This window comes from Gymnoscopelus microlampas (genome assembly GCF_963454915.1).
Source record: "Gymnoscopelus microlampas genome assembly, chromosome: 16".
Taxonomy (NCBI): Eukaryota; Metazoa; Chordata; class Actinopteri; order Myctophiformes; family Myctophidae; genus Gymnoscopelus; species Gymnoscopelus microlampas.
In genome coordinates this window covers 22,547,938-22,573,380 of record NC_139953.1, presented here as the reverse complement: position 1 = coordinate 22,573,380, position 25,443 = coordinate 22,547,938, and the positions used below count along the sequence as shown (strand labels likewise).

The 25,443-nt window shown below is 43.7% G+C and overlaps 1 protein-coding gene across 1 annotated transcript in view; it reads left to right on the top strand.

The window, feature by feature from the left end:
- Window positions 1–25,443, top strand: part of syne1a (spectrin repeat containing, nuclear envelope 1a) — a gene marked incomplete at its 5' end in the record, with an annotated part of 159,284 nt that overhangs the window by 69,193 nt on the left and 64,648 nt on the right. The window contains 20 exon segments of the mRNA XM_084082326.1: window positions 810–974; window positions 1,301–1,473; window positions 1,838–1,991; window positions 2,480–2,623; window positions 2,973–3,137; window positions 4,524–4,841; window positions 6,688–6,843; window positions 9,915–10,085; window positions 14,050–14,376; window positions 14,722–14,874; window positions 15,525–15,692; window positions 16,051–16,227; window positions 19,095–19,241; window positions 19,985–20,110; window positions 20,626–20,802; window positions 20,989–21,254; window positions 21,476–21,632; window positions 22,128–22,526; window positions 22,701–24,305; window positions 25,013–25,350. Coding sequence (XP_083938452.1) covers window positions 810–974; window positions 1,301–1,473; window positions 1,838–1,991; window positions 2,480–2,623; window positions 2,973–3,137; window positions 4,524–4,841; window positions 6,688–6,843; window positions 9,915–10,085; window positions 14,050–14,376; window positions 14,722–14,874; window positions 15,525–15,692; window positions 16,051–16,227; window positions 19,095–19,241; window positions 19,985–20,110; window positions 20,626–20,802; window positions 20,989–21,254; window positions 21,476–21,632; window positions 22,128–22,526; window positions 22,701–24,305; window positions 25,013–25,350 — 5,486 coding nt within the window.

Genomic DNA, 25,443 nt, shown 5'->3' with positions numbered 1-25,443 from the left:
TTCCCAATTTCTGTAATTCATAGCAATACACGTACCACGTCCTAATAGGCTTGCAGTGGGTACGATCGTTAGGGAACGTCTCACAGGACCAGTGCACCCGAGTGTGATGATTTGTCATGAGCCGTAGGTTCACTGCCTTCATTAGCCTGGGGAAAAGGCCAAGGCCGGTGGTGATTATTGCTATCTTCTGAAGTGCGTCTGAAATGCCAGAGATTAAATGTGTCGCTAATGTTACCTAGGAATCGAGAGTGACCTTTCTCAGCACCCCCAGGTTGATCATTGCACTCGTTTTGATTAATTTTGTGAGACGGTACAGAACACATTACACTGACCGTGCAAGCAAGCACCGTGTCCCTCACCGGAGGACAATGAGATTGTACCAACAATGATGAATGGGATTTATTTTATGTTGTCAGCCACCTCACCGAGTGCTATTTTTAGGTCTGCTTCCCCTGCCAGACGCAGAGACAGGAAAGGAAATGATTCAAACAGGAATAGAAGCATTTGGAGTTGTTGCCTGTAGCTAGACCTCTCCTTAATCTTCATTGAGTTCTGATGTTAACGCTGTCATGAAAATTTAAAAATACATACATTGTTTTCCACGTTACAGTGAGAGACTGGGGAGCTCCCAAGAGAATTTAAATAAAACACACTGTGGGCATGTTGGATGTATATTTCAGACGTGAAAGGGAAATTATCCACACTCCCCCAGCTCTTGTGTGAAGCTGTTTCTCCAGCGGGAGAGCTGTTGAAGGAACATAGAGTAAGAGGCTGTATTTATGACACTGTGTTCTGCTCTCTCAATTAAGGACAAGGCCTCCAGAATTGAGCGAATTGTCGGGGAGCATCGCCTCTTCTCCCAGGGGCTCAAGGAGCTCCAGGACTGGGTGTGTGAAGCCCAGAGTGTCCTCAATACCTGCCTCTCACCCACCGCGGACAAGAGTGTCTTGGAGGACCGGATGATACAGCTGGAGGTGGGTATAGGGAACAATGAGAAAGCATCCATTAAGGGTGTAGAGAATAAGAATGATGTATTTTAAAGTACTGGGAATTTCAAAAGCAGTGAGTTGAATGAACATGTTCAACATTTTGAAAAGCATCTCTACAATATTGTGTTTATTCTTCAAGCTGAAGCCCAGTTGTACAGACATGTGTTCTTATATTGTAACCATACACAGTAAAATCCATACTGTTAACTTACTGGGTATGGGTCCTTTTGGTTGCATTTGTACTATTTCCGAGTCAAATTAACACTCTGTACTGTGTATTCCTCCTACTGTACTCTTCTCTCTGTCTGTAGGCTCTGCTGGCAGCCCGGCAGGAGAGGGAGATCCAGTTAAAAATGCTGCTGACGCGAGGCGAAGCCGTCCAGAGGAACACCTCAGCTGAGGGCGTCCCGGTGGTCCGCAAACAGATCCAAGACCTCAAGGACTCATGGGACTCCCTCCTCTCCGCCTCCATTCAGTGTAAAAGGTCATGACCGCCAATCAATCAGTCAGTCAATCAGTCAATCAACTGATGAATTGGACAGGTTTTCCATGATGGATTCCAGTCAGTTAAAAATGGTTGCAAGAATTGTCAATACAATTTAGAGAATGTGCTTGTGCTGGTGTGTTTGTTTTGCATTGGCATGCATGCACATATATTTGTGTGTGCGCGTGTGTGTGTGTGTGTGTGTGTGTGTGTGTGTGTGTGTGTGTGTGTGTGTGTGTGTGTGTGTGTGTGTGTGTGTGTGTGTGTGTGTGTGTGTGTGTGTGTGTGTGTGTGTGTGTGTGTGTGTCACATAAATCTATATTGCATGTTTGTATGTTTATTTCTGCTGTGTTCATTCTAACAGCCAGCTGGAGGGCTCTCTGTCACAGTGGACCAGTTACCAGGAAGACGTGGGTCAGTTCGTCCTGTGGATGGACCGTGTAGAGGAGACACTGGGCAGCTCAGATAGACAGTACTCTGAGATGAGAGACAAGACAGCTAACCTGGGAAAGACCAAGGTACGTTACCACACACAGCTCATCAGACACAGAGTGCTATCAGCTGATAATGACAGTGTCAAGTGAGAAGTTATGCACATGTACAGTACAGTAACGTAAGACACATGGTCCCAAACCTCAAAACCTGGTCCTGGTGACCTACCCAGAATCGTAATTGTATTCACATGGTGTCCTTGCAATTTGACATCCAACAGACTCATTAGACATATTGTGATGGAAAAAACAGATGGAAACCGGCTAATTTCAGCAACAGTATTTAGAGCAAAAACAGGAGGGGGCCTAGTATAGCAGTGTTTCTGAAACAATGGTTTGGGACCCATTTTTGGGTCAGGAGTAAATATACCTTTTTTTGTGGTACAGTATGTTGATCACAATGCACTCCTTCAGTTACAAAAATCACACCTGGGAGCTCTTCAATGGACCTGTATACACCTGCGTGAGTGTGGGTGGGTGTTCATTTGAGTTTGTGTGCTTGTACTTCATTGTAGCTTCTCGATGAGGAAGTGTTGAGTCACAGCAGTCCTTTGGAGACCATCGCCACTAAGGGTTCCAACATGGCTGAACACTACACGACTCAGCAGGAGGTGCAACAGCTGCAGCTCAGATACAGTAACCTCAAAGACAAGGCCAAGGTATCTGTTCACAACACACCAGAATCACTGGTTGTTAAGTCCTGTTTTTGCTCCATTGTTTTGGGATATAAAGTATTTGAAGAATGATTCTTTTCTGAAATTTTAATATTCTTAATCATGAATTTGAAATACAGATTTGTTTCCTTGTGTTTATAAATAATGCAGATGTTTAGAAACTATATATAATACTGACTCTCTAGCAATAACCTATCCTCTGTCCTCCGCATCATTTGAAAAATATCCTTCTTTACAAATAACAACCATTCTTGAATGCCTGGTAGTCTCAAATAACAATAACTGACAGCTTAGCAAAGTGTTACACTGTTTATGTTTTGCGCTTGTCTCCCAGGCTGCTGTCAGTAAGGCCAAGGAGCTGGTGTTGGTCCATCAGGAATACCAGAGGGGGTTACATGTGTTTGAGGACTGGCTGGAGCAGGAGCAAGCCACCCTGGCCTCCTTGTCCCATCCGGAGGGGAACGTAGACACGCTTGAGAACACACTGCATCAGCTACAGGTAATAACACTGTCCCCCATCTGTTAATATAATGTAATATAACTGACATATACCGTACATTGTATATTGCACAGTTTCAGAGCCCTGAATCGCTATTCGCTACCGACTCATCAGGCTCATCCCACCCACTTTTCGAATGTTGTCTAGCACGTGGTTCAGAGAAACAACCAAGCGAATCAGCACCTGGTGATGTATGCTGGCTAAAAGGGGCCAGATAAGTCAGTCAGGATTGCTAGGGAAAATCAAATCCTCCCATCAAAAAAGAAAATGTCTATTCAGTCTGAATATCAGGCAAATATATACAGTATAGTGTATATCCTCATTGCACAAAATACAAGGTATACTCTCATAATATGCAATTGTACTGTAATTAGCATGATGCCTGTTTCAGCTGTTCCAATTCATCATCTTCATGTATGTAGTACATACATTTCATTAACTGATGACTTGAAAATCGAAATAAACTTTTCATCCACTCGGTCAGTCAATTTCACATAAAGAGCAAGTGTTCTCAATCAAGCACCTGGTGTACCTACTGTATTTTATCAGACTCTGTTGTACACTTGACCTTCTTTTTTTTTTGTCACTTAGAATTTTTATTAAATTTTTACACACACATACAATGTACAGAAAGAAGAAAATAAAAATAAAAATAAAATGAAACAAAAAGAAAATAAACAGGACCCACAAGACATACAAAGACAAAAACTAAACAAAAAGACAAACACTTCGGAACCAACCACTGATCATAAATGTCCTTTTGTTACTCATGTTACTTCACTTAGATAGTGTTCATGTAGATTAACCATTTTGTCCATTTCTTTTCCATTTGTGCCTCCTGGAGCCTCAGTCGTAGCGTCATGTTTTCCATAACATATATTTCCTCCACCAGATCTTTCCATTGTTTTTTTGTGGGTTTGTCAACCTGTCCCCATTTCCTTGTGATGCATTTCTTCCCTGCTGCCAATAAAATCTTAACCAGATACCTGTCTCCCATCCGTATATTACCCGAGTCTAAGTCACACAGATATAACACTTTACTTCCCATAGGTATCTCATATCCTAGTATCTTCTGGAGTTGTCTATGTATCATTTTCCAAAAAGATTCAATCTTATGACATTTCCAGAAAATATGTGAATGGTCTGCATTCTCCTCTCCACATTCCCTCCAGCATTGGACCTGTTTCCCTAGTTGTTTACTCTTAATCTTGGGTGTTATAAAGAACCTAATTAAATTTTTCCAGGAGAACTCCCTCCAGACTCGTGAATTGGTGGACGTTTGATGTGCCCTCCACATATTTGCCCATTCTTCACACTTGACCTTCTTACACAACTGGACTCTAACATTTTAATCACACCTGTCTCCCCTGCCCTTTCCCTTCACAGCTCCAGCAGGACCGCTGTTCAAAGGGCCAGGCGCTGCTGTCCTCCGTGTTGACCAGCAGGGACCGGGTCATCCCCTGGGGTGCACCCCAAATAGAGGACCGTGCACTGGACACGGCACAGCGGGAGTGGGGGGCCTACCAGGACCGTCTGGAAGAGACGCAGAGCCAGCAGAACTCCAGCCTGGCCAGGCTGAGGCAGATGGGGCAGAGGTTCCAGAGCCTGGCCCAGTGGCTGGAGGAGATGGAGAGAAAAGTAAACATCAGAGGTCATCGGAAGTCAGACAGAGCCACCAAGGAAGCCCAACTGAAACAGCTCCAGGTTAGAGGGGGAAACACATGCAAATTACATTAGCATTACATTAACATTAAAATTAACATTAACATTAACATTAACATTAACATTAACATTACAACATTGTGTCGACGGAGTCAGACAAGGATCATTTTGCCCCATTCCATTTATCTGTCAGCAGGAAATCTCCAAAAGCTCTGAACGGATTTGCATGAACCTTTGTGAGCTTTGGTTTCAAACATACTGTATATATTTAACACCATGAAACTTCGACAACAAGCCAGTGATTGATAGAATGCTCTTATGTAACCCAGTAGTTTGTGCACTAACATCTGGTAATCTGATGATCGATGAGGTACAGCTTTCATATCCTGTGCAGACTCAACTGAACTGTTATTTTAGGCAGTGATGACCATCCTTATCAGACCTCCCTCTTAGCTCCAGTGTCTCCAGTCTGTCGGAAATAATGGTTTTATTTTAGATCCAGACCTTGTCTTTGACAGTCACATCAAGGCAATATCAAAAACAGCACAGAAATAGTCATGCCAAGTTTATTTGTATCGACTTTAATCACAGTGACAGTCTCAATGGACTTTACTGGCCCATTTTTATCAAGGGAACCATAACAAACACTTAACCATGACAAACTGATCAGTGTTTTGGTAATTTAGTTCCTAGCATTGATTACTCCAGCTCCCCATCTCAACTCTCAAAAACATCACATGATCAATACTCTGCAGCTGTGTGTCATGTAAACCAGACATTGCAGACAAACATAGCCGCATGATCTCAGTCACTCTTAGCTTGCTCCTTGTAAACGCTTACTGTCTCCACCAGAAGGCATGGCCGAGACTATGTTTTGCACCCTGTCCGTCCATCCGTCCGCCTGTCCGTCCGTCCGTCCGCGTGTGTGTGTGTGTGTGGTTCCGTCTGTGGACAGCTAATCTCCGGCACCGCTGGCATGATGGCAGTGAAACTGTGCACACACACTCCCTGGATGCCAGAGCAGAACCTCTGCCCCAATTTTTCCCATGGGCGCCACCAGGAGGCCGATTTTTGCCAGTATATTTTTTGCCTTTGACAGGATAGGATTTTGTCCAAACATCACGCAAATTGGTATGCAGTATCTCTATAGTCATTAAACGAAACAGCTCTTTCAGATTTTTCGAATTCCATCCTGATTGGCTAAGATTGGCCTCGTTTTCAGGAGTGCTCCAGACCTGTGCTCGAGGAGCACTTTTTCTAGTTTACTATGAAGTTACCACTGTATTTACCACGGGTCTAGCAACACAGTGTATCAATGGTTTATTTCTCCTCTGTGAGCACTCCCTGTGGAACAAGCTTCCTGATGTCAGGGAATCACACACTGACCGTTGCTTGCGATCCAACTTAACTCGTGACTTATGGGAAAATCCAAGGACTCTTTATTTCCTTCCTTTCAGTCTGTCATTCATCCTATCAAATGCCCTGGTCTTGTCTTTTGTCTCTCATATCCATGATCTCTTGTGTGAGTGCACCCAAGAGCACACGCACACACGCACGCACGCACGCACGCACGCACGCACGCACGCACGCACGCACGCACGCACACACACACACACACACACACACACACACACACACACACACACACACACACACACACACACACACACACACACACACACACACACACACACACACACACACACACACACACACACACACACACACCATACACAAGCTACTTGCTTTTATTTTCTGTAATTCACCTGTATTTGTATCTTTCTTTTCTTTGCTGGGAAAAAGCACTTTGTGACAGTCTATAAATGTTTATAAATGTAGTACTTTCTGGGACTGTGCAAACATGTGTCATCCGTGTCCTTGTGACCAGGGATGGCAGGATGCAGTGCTGGCACGCCAAGGAGAGGTAGATGGTCTCTCCTCCCTGGCACAGATGGTGCTGGAAGAGTCCCACATCAGCAGCCGTGTGAGCGCTACAGCAACCCAGCTCACCACCCGCTACCATGCCCTGCTGCTCAACACACAGGTGGGCCACACTTTCTGTTGATCAGAAAAGTCCTATCAAAATCAGGTCCATTTTACTTTCAGAATTAAATTAACACTCTGGATTTTGCTGTGCAAATGCCCTTGCACTAAAGCCATGTAATTTGTTCCAGTGAAAGTCTGGGCTTTGTTTCTGTAACACCCCATTGACGCAGCTTTTAGAGTAGTGCCTGCACAGTCTGTGTTGTACTGTACATTCAAATATACAGTAGTCTCTCTATTCACCAGCTTCTCTGGAGGGCGACTAAAGGAAAATCAATGGGACTCCTCTGGTCTGGGCCTTCGACTGTAATTAAACGCTACAGAAGGCAATCTCACACCCAGCACCAAGAGTGGAAAGGCTGGCACAGCATTGATTTTTTACACTTTCAGCAACACCTCAGGGTGTGTGTGTGTGTGTGTGTGTGTGTGTGTGTGTGTGTGTGTGTGTGTGTGTGTGTGTGTGTGTGTGTGTGTGTGTGTGTGTGTGTGTGTGTGTGTGTGTGTGTGTGTGTGTGTGTGTGTGTGTGTGTGTGTGTGTGTGTGTGTGTGTGTGTGTGTGTTGCTTTCTCGCACGTTTACTTACAGTACTTGACACCTCTTTCTTATACACACACACACTTTTTGAGCACATCTTAAAATGAACATGCATGCATATACTTACAAACACACACGCATGCATGCACACATGCGCACGCGCGCACACACAATACACAACTTCAGTCTTCTTTTCCTCTCGTGCCATGGATGCATGTAATTATTCTGTGTAAAGTGGGGGCCATATGGGCCGAGAGGTACTGCAGAAAAGCTGCTACCTCTTCCTCGTCAGGAAAGGTGTGCACTCAGCACTATCAGCTAATTGGAGCTTCTCACCATGGGATTCGCCAGTGGAGTGAATGATGTGTCAAAACCCACATAAACCCTCGCCCCCCTCCCCACTCATAGTGCTACTGACTGTGAATCAGTCAAGTGGATAATGCGTCAAAAACGCAACACCCCTCTCCACCCTGTAGTGAAGGTATTGACATTTGGTGGATGAAAGTGCTGTGGAGAAAGGTTATTTTTCTGTTTTGATGGCTGATCAGAGAGCTCCTTTCTGTCTCTGTGGTCCCTATTGGCTGACTTAAAACACTGGGGTGTAGGCTAATTCTCAAACGTCTCCACATGAGAGAGATAACAGGTCTTCATAGTCAAAGAGTTTTCTGTGTCTCTTTTTGACCAGATAGATACAGACTTGTGAACATCTGTCAATCACAGTCACAAATATAACGGCAGTAATGGCTAGGTGGTTCCCCATATGGATTATATTACATATGAATATGATAAGCCACATATGATGCTATGTATTTAGGGGCTTTGTGTCTTTACACCAGCAGTGACTTTGTCAATACGTTTTGCCAAGTCACTGTGTTGCTGTTGACTATGCCTGGATTCCCTATCGCTTGCAGATAGCTTTTGGGGCGTTGTTTACCTAGTTTTGAGGAAATGGAGTGCTTGTCTGGAAACAATATATATATTTAGTACAGCAAAAAATTAAGTCTGCTAACATTTTAGGCAAGAAATAGGCCATGCAGTCACATTTACAACATCTTTTTTTAAATATTAGAGAGCTTCCATGCAGTACGCGGGAGTCTGTCATTTATCAGTCCCCACTGTCTCATGCTGGCTTCTACAGTATACGTGAATGTTCTGCTGCTGTTCACATACAGTATGAATAAATACAATTCAATAAACACTTTGTGCTGATGAAACACTTTGTGGATTAAGTGTCTTTTCCTGTCATAATATTTTACAATACCTTAACTTCTTAATTAGGCCTACAGGAGTGGATTTAAAAGTGGGCTACAAATGTATGCAATGCATACATTTTCTAAAAACATTTCTACCATATACTAATAAATATTATAAATATATATTATATGTATTTTCTTTCAACCAAATTACAAATACAAACTGTCAACACTTCGCACAACTACCAAATTATGTCTTGCTGATCAAACTGATTATGTTGCTTTGATTTATACTAGACCGGTGCCGGTCTGAATTGGTAAACTGCTTGTCAGAAAGAGTCTGAACAAATATGGAGGTTCTTACATCTAATTATCAACCAATCACACATTCTGTGTAGTTAGCGGACGGGTGCTGTTCACGAGTATGGGCGTTGTCAAATATATTTATAGAGTGTCTGTATTGCAAGATCAGTGAATGTTAAGATGTGAATACTGTAGAAATGTTCATGAAACACTCGATAGCCGAGTGTTTAGGGCACATACCACATGGGCCGCTGGACGGACCATTTGATGCATACTCTCTTTCCCTGTTTCCTGTCTATCTCCACTGTACACTAACTGTCAAAAAATAACTTAATACATGAAAAGGGGAGTGCCCATTGGCTGTACTAGTGTATGTTGAAACAATGTGCTGTTGAAGTCACCATCCGAAGAGTATTCAGTTTAGCATTGGGGAAATAATTACATCCTGCTACAGTAAGCATCCAGTGTAAATGAAAAACATAAGACAAGACTGAATTTAGATGTAAGATGGAACACCAACTTGCCCTATACTGACAATGCATCTAAACATTTTGACCGCCATGTTTACATGATGTCAACGAAACCTTTCATTTTGGTGACAGCTGGCTAATTTACTGACATAGTAACTTGAATTAAATGTTTTGGGTGAATCTATGTAGTTGTTCTGGCCATGTAAGCTCTTGACAAATGCACAGCTTTGAGAATTGTGAAGCTGTAACCACCTGAACCTTATTGGTGTGTGTGTGGGGGGGGGGGGGTACATTCAGCAAAAATAGGCGATCTACAAGGTCACAACTCGTCATAAATTTTCAGTGACAATATTTAGTGTAGCCCTTGGGAATCTGGTCAACTAAATGTTGGGCCCAATGGAATAAGGTCAACTAGAAATTAGCCAAAGCAATTGAGAAAAACTGTATTAAATTAAACTATGGGGATTTTTAAATGAACGGTTTAATTGTAGCGTGACATGAGATTACCAATTGTGCATCATCCCCACTGTCTTCCTATCTATCTCTCACACATTCATCCAATCATCTCCCAGGAGACCATCAAACAGCTGCTTGAGGAACTGAGGAGCATTGAGGAGGCTGAGAACCTCTGCACATCCTTTTCTGATTGGCTCAGCTCGGCTCAGAAGAATTTCACGATGGTGATTGACAGTTCTGAACCTTTGGACCGGGTCACTATGGAGAGAAAGATGAAGAAATTGGAGGTATGGGATTCATTCATGCTTGCTTTCCACTGTAATTACATGTGTAAAAAAAATTGCACATTTATTGACCTATATGTGTGAGATATTCGGATCAAACATTGAATAGCTTTTGTGAAGCTGTGTGTCGGGGCGGTAATGCACTGCACAAAACTGATGAGCTTGCGAGACTGCAGTGTTGTAGTGGAAAATGTTAACAAAAGCTCATCTGAGTCCAATATCCTTCCTAGCCAGCAAAAAACGTGCTTTCCTAATCTACGCTTGTGCCAAGTAACATAAGGTGCCTGTTTGTGGCATCAAAGCAGTGTGCACATTTGTTTTGGCAGTTGAGCTTAGGCTGCAGAATCTGCATGTGCAATCTGTAAGGCTAGCAGACCATTTAGTCTACCTCTCTAATATCTGGACAGTGTGCTAGACATGCAGAAAACTTCTACCGCTATGTCACAATTATAGCATTTTTTCTTTGTGTGAAATGGGCTTTGGTGCAAAATATCCTTGCTCGTGCAACACATACATATACACACACACACACACACACACACACACACACACACACACACACACACACACACACACACACACACACACACACACACACACACACACACACACACACACACACACACACACACACACACACACACACACACACACACAGCAATAATAAATAGAAAATCTCTGCCACAGTTTGCTTGGCACAGTAGCTATTGAGTGTACAAAGGAGGGAGATGAGCATATGTGTATCGATCGTCTCTTTATGAAGACAAAGCGATTGCAGTTTTAGAGGAAGCTCGCTAGCAGGGAGAGCCCCCCCACTGTGTGGTAGAGGATGAAGAAGCACCAGTGTCAGGATCCTGCTGGTACAGACACTGTAATTGATGCGGTGCCCTTACCACTTCATATCACACGTGTGCGCATACTGTACGTGTGCGCGCGCACACACGCGCACACGTACAGAGAGAGAGAGAGAGAGAGAGAGAGAGAGAGAGAGAGAGAGAGAGAGAGAGAGAGAGAGAGAGAGAGAGAGAGAGAGAGAGAGAGAGAGAGAGAGAGAGAGAGAGAGAGAGAGAGAGAGAGAGAGAGAGAGAGAGAGAGAGAGAGAGAGAGAGAGAGAGAGAGACCTGTCTCTCATCTGCTGTGGGCTTTGCAGTAATCCATGTTTGGCAATTAGGCCTCCCGTCTCTGCCCTGGGACTGAAGACACGCAGTCACCACATGGGCCCTGCAAGCACTGCAGCCAGACAGCACACTACGCTCCACGCTCATACTCCATGTCTTGATCATTATGCATCGACATTGTAAACAGTGATCAATGGCTACTATATGTCAAGGGTGCTTATTGTGATTGGAGATCTTTTTTTGCAATAGTGAACTCCACACCCCCTCTATATTCAGTCAAAATAGGGTTGGACAAAGTGACTACGTGTAACTATGTGGTTATAACCCCCTCTTACAATGAAGACAAAAGCATTGCAACAATTCACCTGGTGCTAGAAACTGCAAGAAACATGTACAAAGCCAGACACTGAACCAACAAGACTAGGTCAAATCCTAGTATATCCTGAGAACCAGCTGGAGGTTCTGGATCTCTGTCGTGGACTTTATTTTTTTCTTCATTTGCATTGGATTTGAGTAAAACAATAAGGTGAGTCAACCACGCCCACTTAGGAGACATTGTGTACTATTTCGTACTAGTGGCGAGGCGTCAGATTGTCAGTTCCAATGTCCCCCCTTACAGACTCACTGACTTAGACTCACGTTCATGTGAAGTCTGTGAGGGCTGTCCCATTTGAAATGGGAGAGCTCTGGCAGAGCCCTTTATGCACCCTTTCCGTATGTCAGCATCGATGCAAACTTTGCCTAAGCCCTAAGGGAATTACCCACAGTTCATAGTGTTGTAGCGTTAAATACAGGGATACCAAAGGAATCCTCCAAACTTCAAACATTAAATATGCAAATTAGTCATGCAACCTGGTTAGAATGTCAACAAACAGTAGTTGTTTCTGCACTGTTCTCAAAGAGAAATGAAGTGGAGGAGATATATTAGTAAAGAATATGAGATAAGAAAAGTAAAAGTAAAGAATAAATATATATATATACTGTATACAGAATATACAATTTAAAATGAATAATATACATCCATTATATATAGTATATATATATCCCTAATCTAAACTCAAACGAAAACACACAGAATAACCTAAATAGAATAATAATAATAAAGAATCACAGCCTTTAAAGCACTGACTGTAAATAAGGACAGTCCTTCAGAGCAGGCAGACAATGACTGCATGGCTAATGTACTACGCGGTAGAAGGTCAAATTAATAATGTCCTGCCTCCAGGATCCTTTCCACCCTGGGTGGTGATGTACAGTAATTGCAGGATTTGGTGTTCAGGGAATGAACCAGTGTAACAATAAATATATTTCAGTAGATAGAGCTCTAGAACAGACTGAGACTTTGTTAGCATCATAACATGTGTGAGATGTGGCATTCTAAAATTCTAATTGGAAAAATAAGTAGTAATGGAAAGTTGTTATATATATGGAACCCTTGTAGGTGCTACTGTATAGTGAGCCATAATGATTTTTTTCCTAGAGCCATGTTCCAGTGGCTCCACTAAGTACATTATGTACTACTGTGTTAAACCTCACAGCGCCTGCACAGAACAAACTGATTCTTCAGGGTTTTGATTTGATGTGAAACCTCTAGGTGCAGTACCATATTTAACTGCTAAAGGTTCATTAGATGGAAGTAAAGAACCATTTAGAGCTTTACGAGGTTCTTCAAGTTGTTGTTCGATAGGTACTTACTACTAAGTACTTTCTGACTTGTACTTGCCGACTATTACCTTGAACTATATACCGGTATTAGTGAGTTTCTTTATTTCTTTATTTATCAGAATGCCCTAACACTACTAGGTATTCCAAAACAGAAAGCCAGTAATCTCACTGAAAGGGATATACCTGGCGGCTTTAGCTCACTTATGAACACAATTTGGTATGAAATTGAAACACTGATTGTCTCATTACAGCGGTAATACAGGCACATTGGTGGTGTTATTGACACGCTGAACATGCCTGTAAACCTCAGTTGAAACAGGAGAAATGAACGTGCGTAGCGAGACACAGATCTTGTTATTGCATTATCAACAGCAATAGCTGGAGACCTGGGGTTGTTTAGGTCCTCTCTGCTATGGCAGTAATAGCCTGATGATGAAAGCTAGATGGTATCCTATAGACTCTAGTGTGTGTGTGTGTGTGTGTGTGTGTGTGTGTGTGTGTGTGTGTGTGTGTGTGTGTGTGTGCGAGTGTGTGTGTGTGTGTGTGTGCACGTATGTGTGTGTTTTGGTTACCCTGGAAACCGCTGCTGCTGCCTGTTAAGGGTCCTTATAATTGGGCCCTCCTTTCATATTATTCACCGTGGCTCTCTCCACACGCTGGTCACACGGTGTCCTCTGCTGTCTCATTGAGGTTCCGGCATGCAGGTGTAAGCCTGCCTGATGGGTTCAAAGCCTTCCTTTTGGAGTGCAAAGCCTGCTAAACTCACTGTGAGGATGGCCTCAGGTGGCTGGGGCAGCGCCGGAGGTGAAGGAAAAAAGGAGTGCATGTTTCTTTGCTTGCAATGTACTGTAGAACTCCTAATCGAAACAGCTGTGTCTCATAATGTTGAACATGAAGCACAGAAACAATTCTTTCATGTTGATGGATATCTAGAGTGGAATGTTTTTTGCAAGTCATGTGGCAGGTGCTGTGTAACTACGTTACCTCTATAATAGAATTAAGAGAACCCAGAACTGCAAATTCCTTCAATAGAATTCAGTATTATAGTTGACTTTTTGTGATCAGTAGAGAGCATACCCTTATTCAAGGTCATACTGTATGATGTAAGGCGACAGAGATGACTTAAGAGCAGCATCCACAGTGAATGTACTGTTGGCTATTTATGAGTCCTGTCCTCCACCTAGACTCTCCAGGCTGAGCTGCAGCAGGGCCATGGCCTCCTGAAGTCCCTGAGGGAGAGGGCGGAGCGTGCAGCCGGTTTCCTGGAGGAGGCTGGAGCCGAGGCATTAGGCGGTGAGGTGGAGGCCCGGCTTGCCCAGCTGGAGGAGCTGGCTGGCGGGCTGAGACAGGAGCACAGCTCCTTGGAGCGGGCGGTGCTGCTGGCTAAGGAGTTCCAGGACCGGTACAAGGCTCAGGCCCAGTGGCTGGTAGAGACCAAGGCTCTGCTCAGCAGCCCACCAGAGATCAAGGCTGAGCTGTACCAGAGGAGAGCCCAGCTGGCCAAGTACAAGGTATTGTAGCAACATAATGTGTAACGTCTCAACCTCCACATCTGACCTGTATATAAAAGGGAATAATAAGCTGTGGTGTATAGTGTTATGTAAGAGGCATTGCGGTCATGGTACCAATTAAGTACAGTGACATGCTTTAGCAGTAAGAAGTTGTTTTAGCCCAGACCTCAAATTCATCATAGATGTATGGAGTATATGAATTTAATCAAATTACTGCATGTTGGAGTTAATTAACTGAAAACTATATTGAATTAAACGGAGTATACATTGTATGCAATTACTGTATAGTGACCGTTCAATAACCAACCGCTCTGTGGGTCGGTCCTCTTGTCCTTTATGCCTCAGGCTCTTCTTCAAACGGTTCAGTCTCATGATGGTGCGATAAGGTCCGTGGTGGAGAAAGGAGAGGCTCTCCTGGCTTCGGTCCACTACCCATCCATCAGAGATAACATGAACAGACTGCACAACGATTACGCTGAACTCTGTAGTACTGCCATGGTAAGGACCCTGACTTATCATAAGGCAGGAAATGTCCGATGGAACAATGTGAGGGCCATGATCCCGTAGTGATGTCACTTATCATGGAAGGAAAGATACAGTAGATTGAGGACAGGAGAAGGAATAAAGAATTTTTTTTAAGGAATATTTGTTCTTTTTTTTCCAATTTAACTATTTTCATACTTACACAGAATCTGAAATAGGGCCCTTAGTTATGATCTTAGCTTAGCTCACTTCCTGATTGTCTATGGAATTAAGTACAGTAGCAACTCCTCTCAAAAGTAAGGGGATACGTAAGCTTATAACAAACATTTACTTTCTTTAAGAAGAAATGTTAATGTTAGGCTAATGAGTGCAAAGTATTAAACCCACAGCTTTTAAGATGCTCTGTTTCACTAATTTTGAGAGGAGCGGACATCCAGGAATGTAGCACACAGAGTCAGAAGGCATCCACGAGTTTGCCTGACTCTGAGTGATAAGAGTAGGCCTAAGTAGGAAAATGTATAAAATTTCCCCAAAACAGAGCTAATACTTTAAAGCATGACACAATTGTGATGTACATTATGCAAAAGACTGGACTCAACCCAATGTTAGCATAGTGTTACTGTATGTGTTTCATTGTAGTAATCTATGCGTGCGTGTTGCTCCAGGTACATGTGGAGAATATGGAGGGCCAGGTGAAGGAACAGGAAGCGTACCACAGTGAGCTTCAAGAAGTGGAACGCTGGCTCCTCCAGATGTCCAGCAGGATGGTGACGCCTGACCCCACTGTGGGCGGTGGCTTGGAGGCCGCCACTCAACAGCTGGCCACACACAAGGTGACCACCCTCTTCACTAATGCTATTGTCAGCGTGGGCTTGAATATCTGAGCTACTGTTTGGAACTTTTTTCTTAAAAGCACACCAGTACATTTACTTCAAACTCATAATTTGCTGTACTGTGGTATTTAATTATTCATCGATTTTACAAAATCTAAAAAGTACTTAATAGACAACCATTCTCTCACACTCTTTATTGTCTGTGTTTATTTGACTCCGTTTCAAGGTCACCCATGCTGGCTCACTTGATTCCATTGTATGATGTCAATCGGAGATGATTCCCAGCTCTCATCCTCTAATACTGCAACCCATTACCCTCCCACTAACCCCAGCCTTCTTGGCTCCTCTGTCCTCCCAGGCCATCATGGAAGAAATAGCTAGCTTCGAGGATCGCTTGTCCGGCCTCAAGGAGAGAGGAGACGACCTGGTTGGAGGCTGCAGTGAGCGTGTGCAGACCAGGCTGAGACAGCAGGTCCAGGCTCACCAGCAAGGCACCAGAGACAGCTACTCTGCCATCTGCAGCACAGCACAAAGAGTGAGTAGTGAACGACTCAATGAACTTTTGGATTTGCTAATGAAGCGATTTTACATATACACTCAGACTCAATATGCAGTTGCATGGCCCGGACGGCTGGTGTAGCCGTCTGGGCACCTAGGCTGCTAATGCCGCCTGACAGCGCGTCGCAGGTTTGACTCCCGATCCCGACGACCTTTGCTGCGTGTCACTCCCCATCTCTCTCTCCCCATTTCCTGTCAGTCTACTGTAACAATCAATAAAGCTAGAAAAAGCCTGAAAAATATCTTTAAAAAATGATTGCAGTTGCCTAGGCGCGTGCACACACACACACACACACATATACATGGATGCAAACAGGAACACGTGTATCCCTGCAAGCACCTGCGATTGCGAGAGTGCACCCACATGCCGTGCACACACACACACACACACACACACACACACACACACACACACACACACACACACACACACACACACACACACACTACATATTCATGCAGTTAATATTGCACCAGCCTAGGCATCCACTTAATCCTAACCCATTCTGACACCTAAACCCTTCTCTCAAGACAGCCCTTCGCTGCCAGTGTAGAGGGCACAACCAATTAAGGCTGCCAAGCGCAGTGCCACAACAGCCATACACAGCCACGAGTACCAGCCAAAACCACTCTCTCCGCCTCACCATATTAATCTCCAGAACGTCCCCTGTCAACTCCGTTTTTTCATGCCTCAGCCAAAAGTGGTCACACTCCGCTATTCAGTAGAGCTGGCAAGCCCCCTAATCCAGTGCCACTCTGTCATTTTGGCAAGCTCTCCTCCTCTCCTCTCCTCTGTCATTGTAGCTCACCTATAAACACACCACTTCCTCCACCGCCACCATCACCAAAACCACTCGCAGCCAATCTGGCAACTGGCGTGTGATCCAGCCATACTTACAGTATCAATACAATGCTGCCAGATCTACAACTCCGCTTCCAGTCCTGCACTGACTGCCAAATCAGTCCCAGCTAAGCCCAGCTCTAATATCCTGCGGTCTCCTGGCCACCCTGCCAACCTCCTACCCTCTGCCAACTTCGTCGGGCTGTTTGCCAACACATATCTGTTACTGACCGTGCACCCCCCCTTGGGCTCTCATATTAACACTGTCAATCAGACCCTGCTGTTTCTCTCTCCCCTGGTGGGCATTGACGCCCCCACATTCAACACCTGTCAAATACAGCTTTGCATAACGGTTTACTTGTCAGGGTTGTATTGTCTAATGACATCAAAGGGGGATTTCTTTATTCACTGGAATGTTGTAATGAATACTTTTCATTTGATTTTGATTGTGCACATCTTATAATTATCTCCGCCAGGCCAGAAGGAGATTATATTTTCGGCCCTGTTTTTTGTGTCTGTCTGTCTGTGTGTACCCCCATTTTCCTGGAAACTGCTGGACTGATCAGTGTCAAACATGTTGTGCACATTGCCAGTAGGCCAAGGAAAACACCCCACATCTTTCAAATCGGCCTCATTGTGGCACTATACCAGGTTATTTAATTGTTTGGCCTAAAACTCTTGAACCATAGGTTGTACAAAATGTATTTTGGTCCTTGGATAATAACCCAACTCCCCATATAGGCCACTCCCATTTTTACCTACCATTTTGAATGTTCTTCAAAAAACAGTGATAAACATGTATCAAACATGTATCATTCATGTATTGTCCATTCCGATATATGTTATTGCCTTCATAATTTGCCGGTAGGGGCCTATTTTACAAAGAATGTCAAAATAATTTGAATCACACATTGAGTTGCCACGCAGAGCCAAAAGCTATTTCACTTAGACCCAAAGAGGTGCCACAAATGCAACAAATGTCACTGTTTGTTGCAGAAACATGATTTCAACAGGATATTCCATGCTGTTTTTCTGTAATTGGCTTTCAAAAAAGCATATATAATTTCTGCATCAGCGCTGTGATATTTACTGCCCTGTTTAAGGATAACTTTTTTCAGTTGAACTGTTCAGTCTACTGCTGCCTGCTTTTGGGTTCTGTTTTGCACTCACCCTGACAGTTCTATTCTTATTAGATTACTTATTTTTAAATCTGCTCTGAAGAAGGCTGTGTATCTGAGCCAGTCTTGCAGCCTTTATTTTGGAGTGCCGCTTTTTCTACTTTGGTGGCTTGATTCAAGTTATATTTATAGCTGAGCACCCTCTGCCTAAACAAAAAAGGCATCCAGAAAGCGCACCTGCTTTTTTGCCTTAGTTCTATTCTTATTTGCTGTTCCTGCCGTGCCATTTCTGTCTCCTCGTTTTGTTCATAATACAATTATTTATTCTTCTTTTTTCTTTTTTTACACTGGACAGGGCGCCGTTCTATGATATACTGCTATGATATACTGCTGTTAATAGAAAAATTGGAGGGTGCCTGCTGGCCTAGCGGTCCAGTTGCATACCATATACTGTAGGCTCTAATGCCAGGCTCTAAGCCTGACAGCGTGTCGCATTTTCGAATCCAGTTCCCGACGAATTTTGCTGCGTGTCACTCCCCAATCACTCTCACCCTGTTTCCTGTCCTATCTTCACTGTAATACTATCATTAAAGGCCCCAAAAAAGAAAAGAAAAACTGTATTGCTGATTTAGCTTTCTTATGCAAACTGAACAACCTGTGATGTCACAGAAGGCATAGGAGTAAACTTGATCAAATTTTGCACAAGGAGTCCAACACATTAAACCTCAGCAGCCTACTGTTCATTCCATCCAATTTTCATGAAAATCCACGTTATTTTGCTAATAGGCAGACAAAACATGTATGGTGTGAAAACATAACCTGTGAGTGATTAGTGATTAATTTGCGCAATCGGTGCTCTTTTTTCCTCCCATCTGTCCCTGGTAGGTGTACCAGAGTCTAGACCGGGAGTTACAGAGACATGTGAGTCTACAGGACACTCTGCAGCAGTGTCAGACCTGGCTGACTTCGGTCTCAGATGATCCTGAGCCTCCTGCACATCTACCTCTCAGCCTGGAGGGGGCGCTACAGCAGGTATCTTAGACAATTATTTGAATTATCTTGTTTCTTATGGAAAATATATGCCTGATAGTAGCATCTGAACAATATAAAAAATATGCATCATCTGTACTTTGATAACTACTACTTCTAAGGGTGCATCTGCATGATTGTACTGTATGTGTTTGAAAGGTGTAATTAGGCAACAGTAGGAGCAGCAGTTTTGTCTCTTTGGACTGGTACAATTTGGGTACAGTGGTACACAGTATGTGCAGTTGATGACCAGACATCGCACATGTAATATAAATAACCGAACTGTTGATGAGGAGGATATTATCAGACAAAGAACTATTTATAATGAATTACCCCATGTATGTGAATGAATGCATGAGCTGTGCTCGTGCTCTACATACTTCTTTATGCAGTAAATAGCTTACAACGCGTCACAATGCAACACACTGTGAGCTTGTAGATTGGCTACTTTGGCTGTTTTTGAATTAATAAAAAGAAATATAGGGTTAATGTGGTTAACATATATATATATTTTAATTCAATTGCAAAATTGTGACATTAGCAAACATGAATATCAAACATATCAGACAGTCTACCAAAAGGAAATGCATGTATTTAATTCAGTATGAGCAGAAGCAGTAATAAGACACCTACTGGTGATAAAAATGAATGACCGGAGGGGGGATATCAAAAGCAGAGACATGGATCCCCCCATCCCCCCCAGCAAATCAAACCCTGTGTACTGTGCATCTGTTGTGTGTTGTAAGGTGAAGCATGAAAGAGCTCTACAGGAGCAGGCCAGTACCTACCTCCAGCTTGTGTGTTCAGCCTGTGACCTGTCGGAGGCCAGGGTGAGAGAGACCGCAGCCGCTATACAGCAGGTCAAATTACAGGTTAGTTCAATACAACGACTCCTAAAGCCCCTGAAATAACACAAACGTCAACGCCAATAAGTCTGTCCACATTTCAGTGATAGGCTTATTGGCTATGCTTACTCAGTGTTTTGTCCAAAACAGTGGAACATGTATAAAATTACAAATAATGGATAACAATATGGTTTGTCGTCCATGTTCATCTGTCAAAATTGTACGTAATGACCAAGGTGATTGTCGCTACACATGCTGTGTGGAATACATTTATCAGGTGGAATACCTGATAAATGCAGACCTTCCAAAGATTTACTGTGAAATTAGTGCTGTTACCTTTTAATTAATTAATCATCTATTGGGTCTTATTCAGTAATTCCACATCATTGACAAAACTATTTCGAATTTTTATGTAAACCCATGTCAAACAAAATGCACAACACAAGTACTAAATCATTTAAAATAAGTCATGGTTAAGAGTTTTTATTGCATAATATTAACCTATCCAATTGTATATTTGTCTTATTTTTTTTCCTGCATAGATTGAGGAGCGCATGTTGGTGTGTGAGGAGGTGGCGGACAGCTGGAGGGACGTGGAGGAACAGAAGGCTGATCTGGAAGCCCAGCTGAGAGAGACAGAACAGCAGCTCCAGAACCTCACCAGGAGACCTGCAGAACTGGAGCCCAAGATCGCTCAGAACCAGCTGGACAAGGCACAGGTACTATGAGTCCTATGAGTTGTATTTTACATGAATTGTGTGCGTTCCAGAGTATATTAGTATTCTTAAGATATGTAATTCTTATTCTATAATATATAAACTGTATATATTCTTAGAAGCTAACATATACTGTACTCTGAATAACATACATACTTCTCTCATCATTCTGTGCTCTCTGTCCTACAGGAGTTCCTTCAGCAGGTCAGGGACCGGCAGTCTGAGATAGCCCAGCTGAACAATGCTGTTGCAGGGCTGACAGAGGGCCAGGACTCCACTGCCCTGGAGGACATAAGAGGTCTGAGGAGGAGCTGGATGGAGCTAGGCCAGAGGGCTGAGGAGCTGGAGGCTCAGCGGGGGGAGGACATGCAGAGGAGTGGGGAGTACCAGGAGAGCGTGGCTGCAGTGGAGGAGCTCTTCCACCAAGTGTCCAGGGAGTGGGACTACCTAGCCAGGTACAGATCTATCTATAGTAGTGGAAGAAGTACTCGGTATTCAAAATGTTATTTGAGTAGAAGTACAAGAGTATTGGCATCAAAGTATACTTACTTATAAGTAAAAGTAATAGTACTAATTATTTGTCAATTTGTCAAAATTGTTCGAAAATAAAATGTTATTTATTTGGCAAATAAAGTGGATGCAGTAAGCCTAATATCCTGTATGTATGTGTAACCAGGGCAGACACAGAGAGTACCAGTGAGCATCTAGAGGCTCTGAGGAAGCTATCCAGTGACCTTGAGGAGCAGAGAGGAACCCTAGAGGAGCTAAGGGACCAGCGACAGGCTGTCCTGCCCCGACTCAGCCTGCTGGACAAAGAGCTGGTCAAGCAACAGGTGAGACTCCGCTCTATATAACTATATAGCACTCTGTCCTGATGAAAACCCATGTTTAGTTGAAACATGTTGACAATTTATAGCTTGAACTAGCCATGTTTTAACCCATTTAGACCTGAAACACCTACTGTATTCGTTGTTGTACCTTTCAATCCAGGAACACCTTTTTGTAACATTAGCAGTTGCTATATACAGTATATATAGCAACATTGTTATTTTGTATTTATTTAGAATTAAAATCTTTAATTCGTTTTTCAGAAAACTTAGGTCAGGATTTAGAAGGCGTTTATAGAATTGGCTTCAGTCATAGTGACATGAGCGTGATGTAGTGGTTCGCCTTTGGTCCTCCCATTAGCCAATTTTAATATAATAGGAAGGATAGTACTATCCGAGGATCTCCGCTGAGCACCTGTTTTTTTTTGTTCTTTGACGTGATAGTAGTCAGTCACACAGTACAAAGACAGATTTGTGTTTGCCTTTCTGTCTGTCTCCCAGGTGGGGCACTTGGAGCAGCGATGGGCGCAGTTGGACGGCTTGATTCAGCAGAAGATCCAGGACTCCGCTCAGACCCTGGAGGACCTGGCGCGGGTGGAGAACCAGCTGAGGGACGCCCGGGAGTGGGTGGAGGAGCAGCGTCCTGCCTTTACCTCTGCCCTGAAAACAAGCCCTCCTCCAGACCTGGCCCAGAGCTTCCTGTTCGACCACTTGAGTGTGTGCGTGGAGCTGGAGGCGAGGCAGCATCTGCTGGGCCAGGCGGTGAGCGAAGCCCAGGCGGTGGCCTCTAGGCTTGGGCTGAGCGAGAAGAGGTGCCTGCAGGAGCTGGTTGAACAAGCCCAGACTGAGGTGGAGGCCCTGGGGTCCAGAGTGACTCAAAGGAGGAAGTACCTCAGTAAGGTAGAAAGACTTTGATGCATGCTCGGAACTTTCACTGTTTTCATGCTTGGAAACAAATGAAAAATAATACACTGTATCTTTATACACGATGAAGGTTTATGTTGCACGCATCGACGCATCTATTGTTATCTGTTATAGGTAGGTAACATGTGTGATACTTTTATTGTTCTCTAGGCCTTCACAGAGAGAACACAGTTCCTGCACGGCCTGGGGAGGGCGCTGACCTGGGTTCAGGAGCAGGAGAGGAAGGCTCTAGTAGACGACCACATAGCACTTCTCCCTGAAGACCTGACTAAGCAGGTTGCTTCTTGTCGCGGTGTCCAGAGTGGCCTACGGGCATACCAAGGGGAGCTGGCATCTCTGTGGGCACAGGGACGAGAGCTGGAGAGAGATGCCTCTGACAAAGAGAGAGCAGAGACCCTGGCTAGACTGGAAGAGCTGCAGGCAGCCTTTGAGATGGCTCTTCAGAGAACCACCCGGCGTCTGACTGACTTAGACAAAGCCTTGACCTCCAGGAAGTACTTCCAAGTCGACCTGGACAAGACGTGCCATTGGCTGAGACGGGCAGACGCTGTTACCTTCTCTGAAATCGATTTAACCAACACTGAGGATGATTCAGAATTACAAACACAGTTGTCCAAGTACCAAAATGTTCTGGAGCAAGCTTCAGAATACGAGAACCTCCTACTCATCGTCCAAAGAATTGGTCAGGAGATCCTCCCGACTCTGAACGAGATCGACCACTGCTACCTGGATGAGAGGCTCAATGCCCTGCCTCAGCAGTACAACACCATATTGGCTCTAGCCAAAGAGAAGAGAGACAGAGTCCAGCAGGTAATCCTGGAGAGAAAAGAGTTCAGCACTTTCTTTGAAATCACCCGTAATGCACTGGAGGAGCTACAGGAGCAGTATGACAATCTGGAGCTGAAGACTATCGGTGTTAGTGAAGAGGAGGCTGTTCATCTAAATAATGAATACAGAAATTTAAATGGAAGCCTGTCCCACCTTAGCCCTGCTGTGAGAGAACTCAAGGGGAAAAATGAGGGGTTTCTTAGTAGGGGCCAACAATGCAGAGCTGAAGAGACTTTACAGTTGGTCTGCCTCCACAACAGCCTTAAAAGGAAAATTGATGGAAAAATTGAATGCTTTGACAATTCCTTGAAAACGTTGGTTGAGTATGGCGAAGTGACAACCAAGCTGGGGTCAGAGTTAAAGACTGTGAAAGAGAAGCTAGTAGGACTCAAGTCAAAGCCTAGCTTGAGTGTCACAGATAAAGTAACGGGTCTTTATTTACTACTTAAATGTCTGGAGAGTATAAGCTCACAAGTAGATGAATGTAAACAAAAAACTGAAGGCCTCGGTCTGAACATTGACCCAGCTGCCATCCAGGAACTGACCACGCGGCAGGAAGCATTGCAATCTTTGCGGTCGGAAGTGGGAAGCTGTATCAGAGAAAGTGAACGGCATGTCAGAAAGAATGAGGATTTCAAGACTGAGGTTGAGAAAATGTTTCAGTGGTGGGGGAATATGAAGGACAACTTGGGGGAGCCTTTGGCCCTGTCAGAGGTCAAACTTGAGAAGGTGCAAGAGGAAGTGAGGAGAATGAAGATTGTATATGAGGAAGTGCAGTGCATACTGAGGGTGGCAGATGCTTTGGGTTGTAGAGAGAAGCAGAGATATAGCAGTAGAAAAGTGGCAGTGCCAACCCATGTAGAGGAGAAACTGCAGGAGCTAACCCAGCTGGGAACTGACGTTCAGCAATCAATTAACACTAAACAGGTGAGAGTGTGTCCTATGCTCTTAATAGATTAAATGTTCATTAATTGTACTTTTTATTAAACACGTAGATGATATAAAACATCCAAAGTGATGGGAAAGTTATTAAAGCTCATGAATTTAATCCATTATTCATGACTTTAACCTGCTGAATAATTTCCCCATTCCCTATTCCCTCTTGTATCAATATTTATAGGCTAAGGGCAACCAAACCGAAACATTTGCCCATATTAGATATGCTACAAAGTTTAAATAAGTAAGCGATAAGTGATGCTTAATTTAAAAAAGAAGTGTTACAATTTAAAGCAGTTGAGTAGATCCCAGAAGATTCATGTTGAATAAAAGGGGAAGTAGAATTCAAGTATGCCGCTCACATTATAGCATATTGCCATGCTTTTATAGAGAGACAGAGAGGTTACTATTCATTCGTTTCATTCTCTTCCTTGAGGGGACTTTTGATATTTTGTAAACTAGAGAGCATACAATTAAGAATGTCCTTCCAACAAGTCATTTACATAATTTGAAATAAAGGTCACCTGCTCAGTGTGAATATTATTGGCTGGCAATTTTAAGACTCGTATTATTAGCAGTTATAACATGTTTGTGGATGGGATCAGTTGTGTTCTTTAAGAAATGGATTTAAGTAAATATTCAGAACACAATGTGATATGAATACGTCTTTATTTGACGATGATCTTTCCATTTCCCAGCTGGCTGTGATTCAAGCCCTTTCCTTGGTCGAGAGGCACCATACATCCCAGCAGTCTGCCCAGAAATGGCTGGACTGTGCTGGGGCTTTCCTCCAGATGGCCAGCCAGGGAGTAGAGCTGGAGAACCTGACAGAGAGCCTCACAGAGCTGGAGGAGATCTTATCCCAGGAACAAATCTTCAAAACTGCTTTAGAGGAGCTTGGGTCCTTGGCTACTCAGCTGGAGAACTTTGTGGAACCAGGCGTGAAGAATGAACTAACACAAAGAATTGAGGCAATGCAGCTGAAAACTTCAGAGCTCAAACAGCAACTACATGAGCACAGAGAGGCACTGCAGAGGTGTGTGTGTGTGTGTGTGTGTGTGTGTGTGTGTGTGTGTGTGTGTGTGTGTGTGTGTGTGTGTGTGTGTGTGTGTGTGTGTGTGTGTGTGTG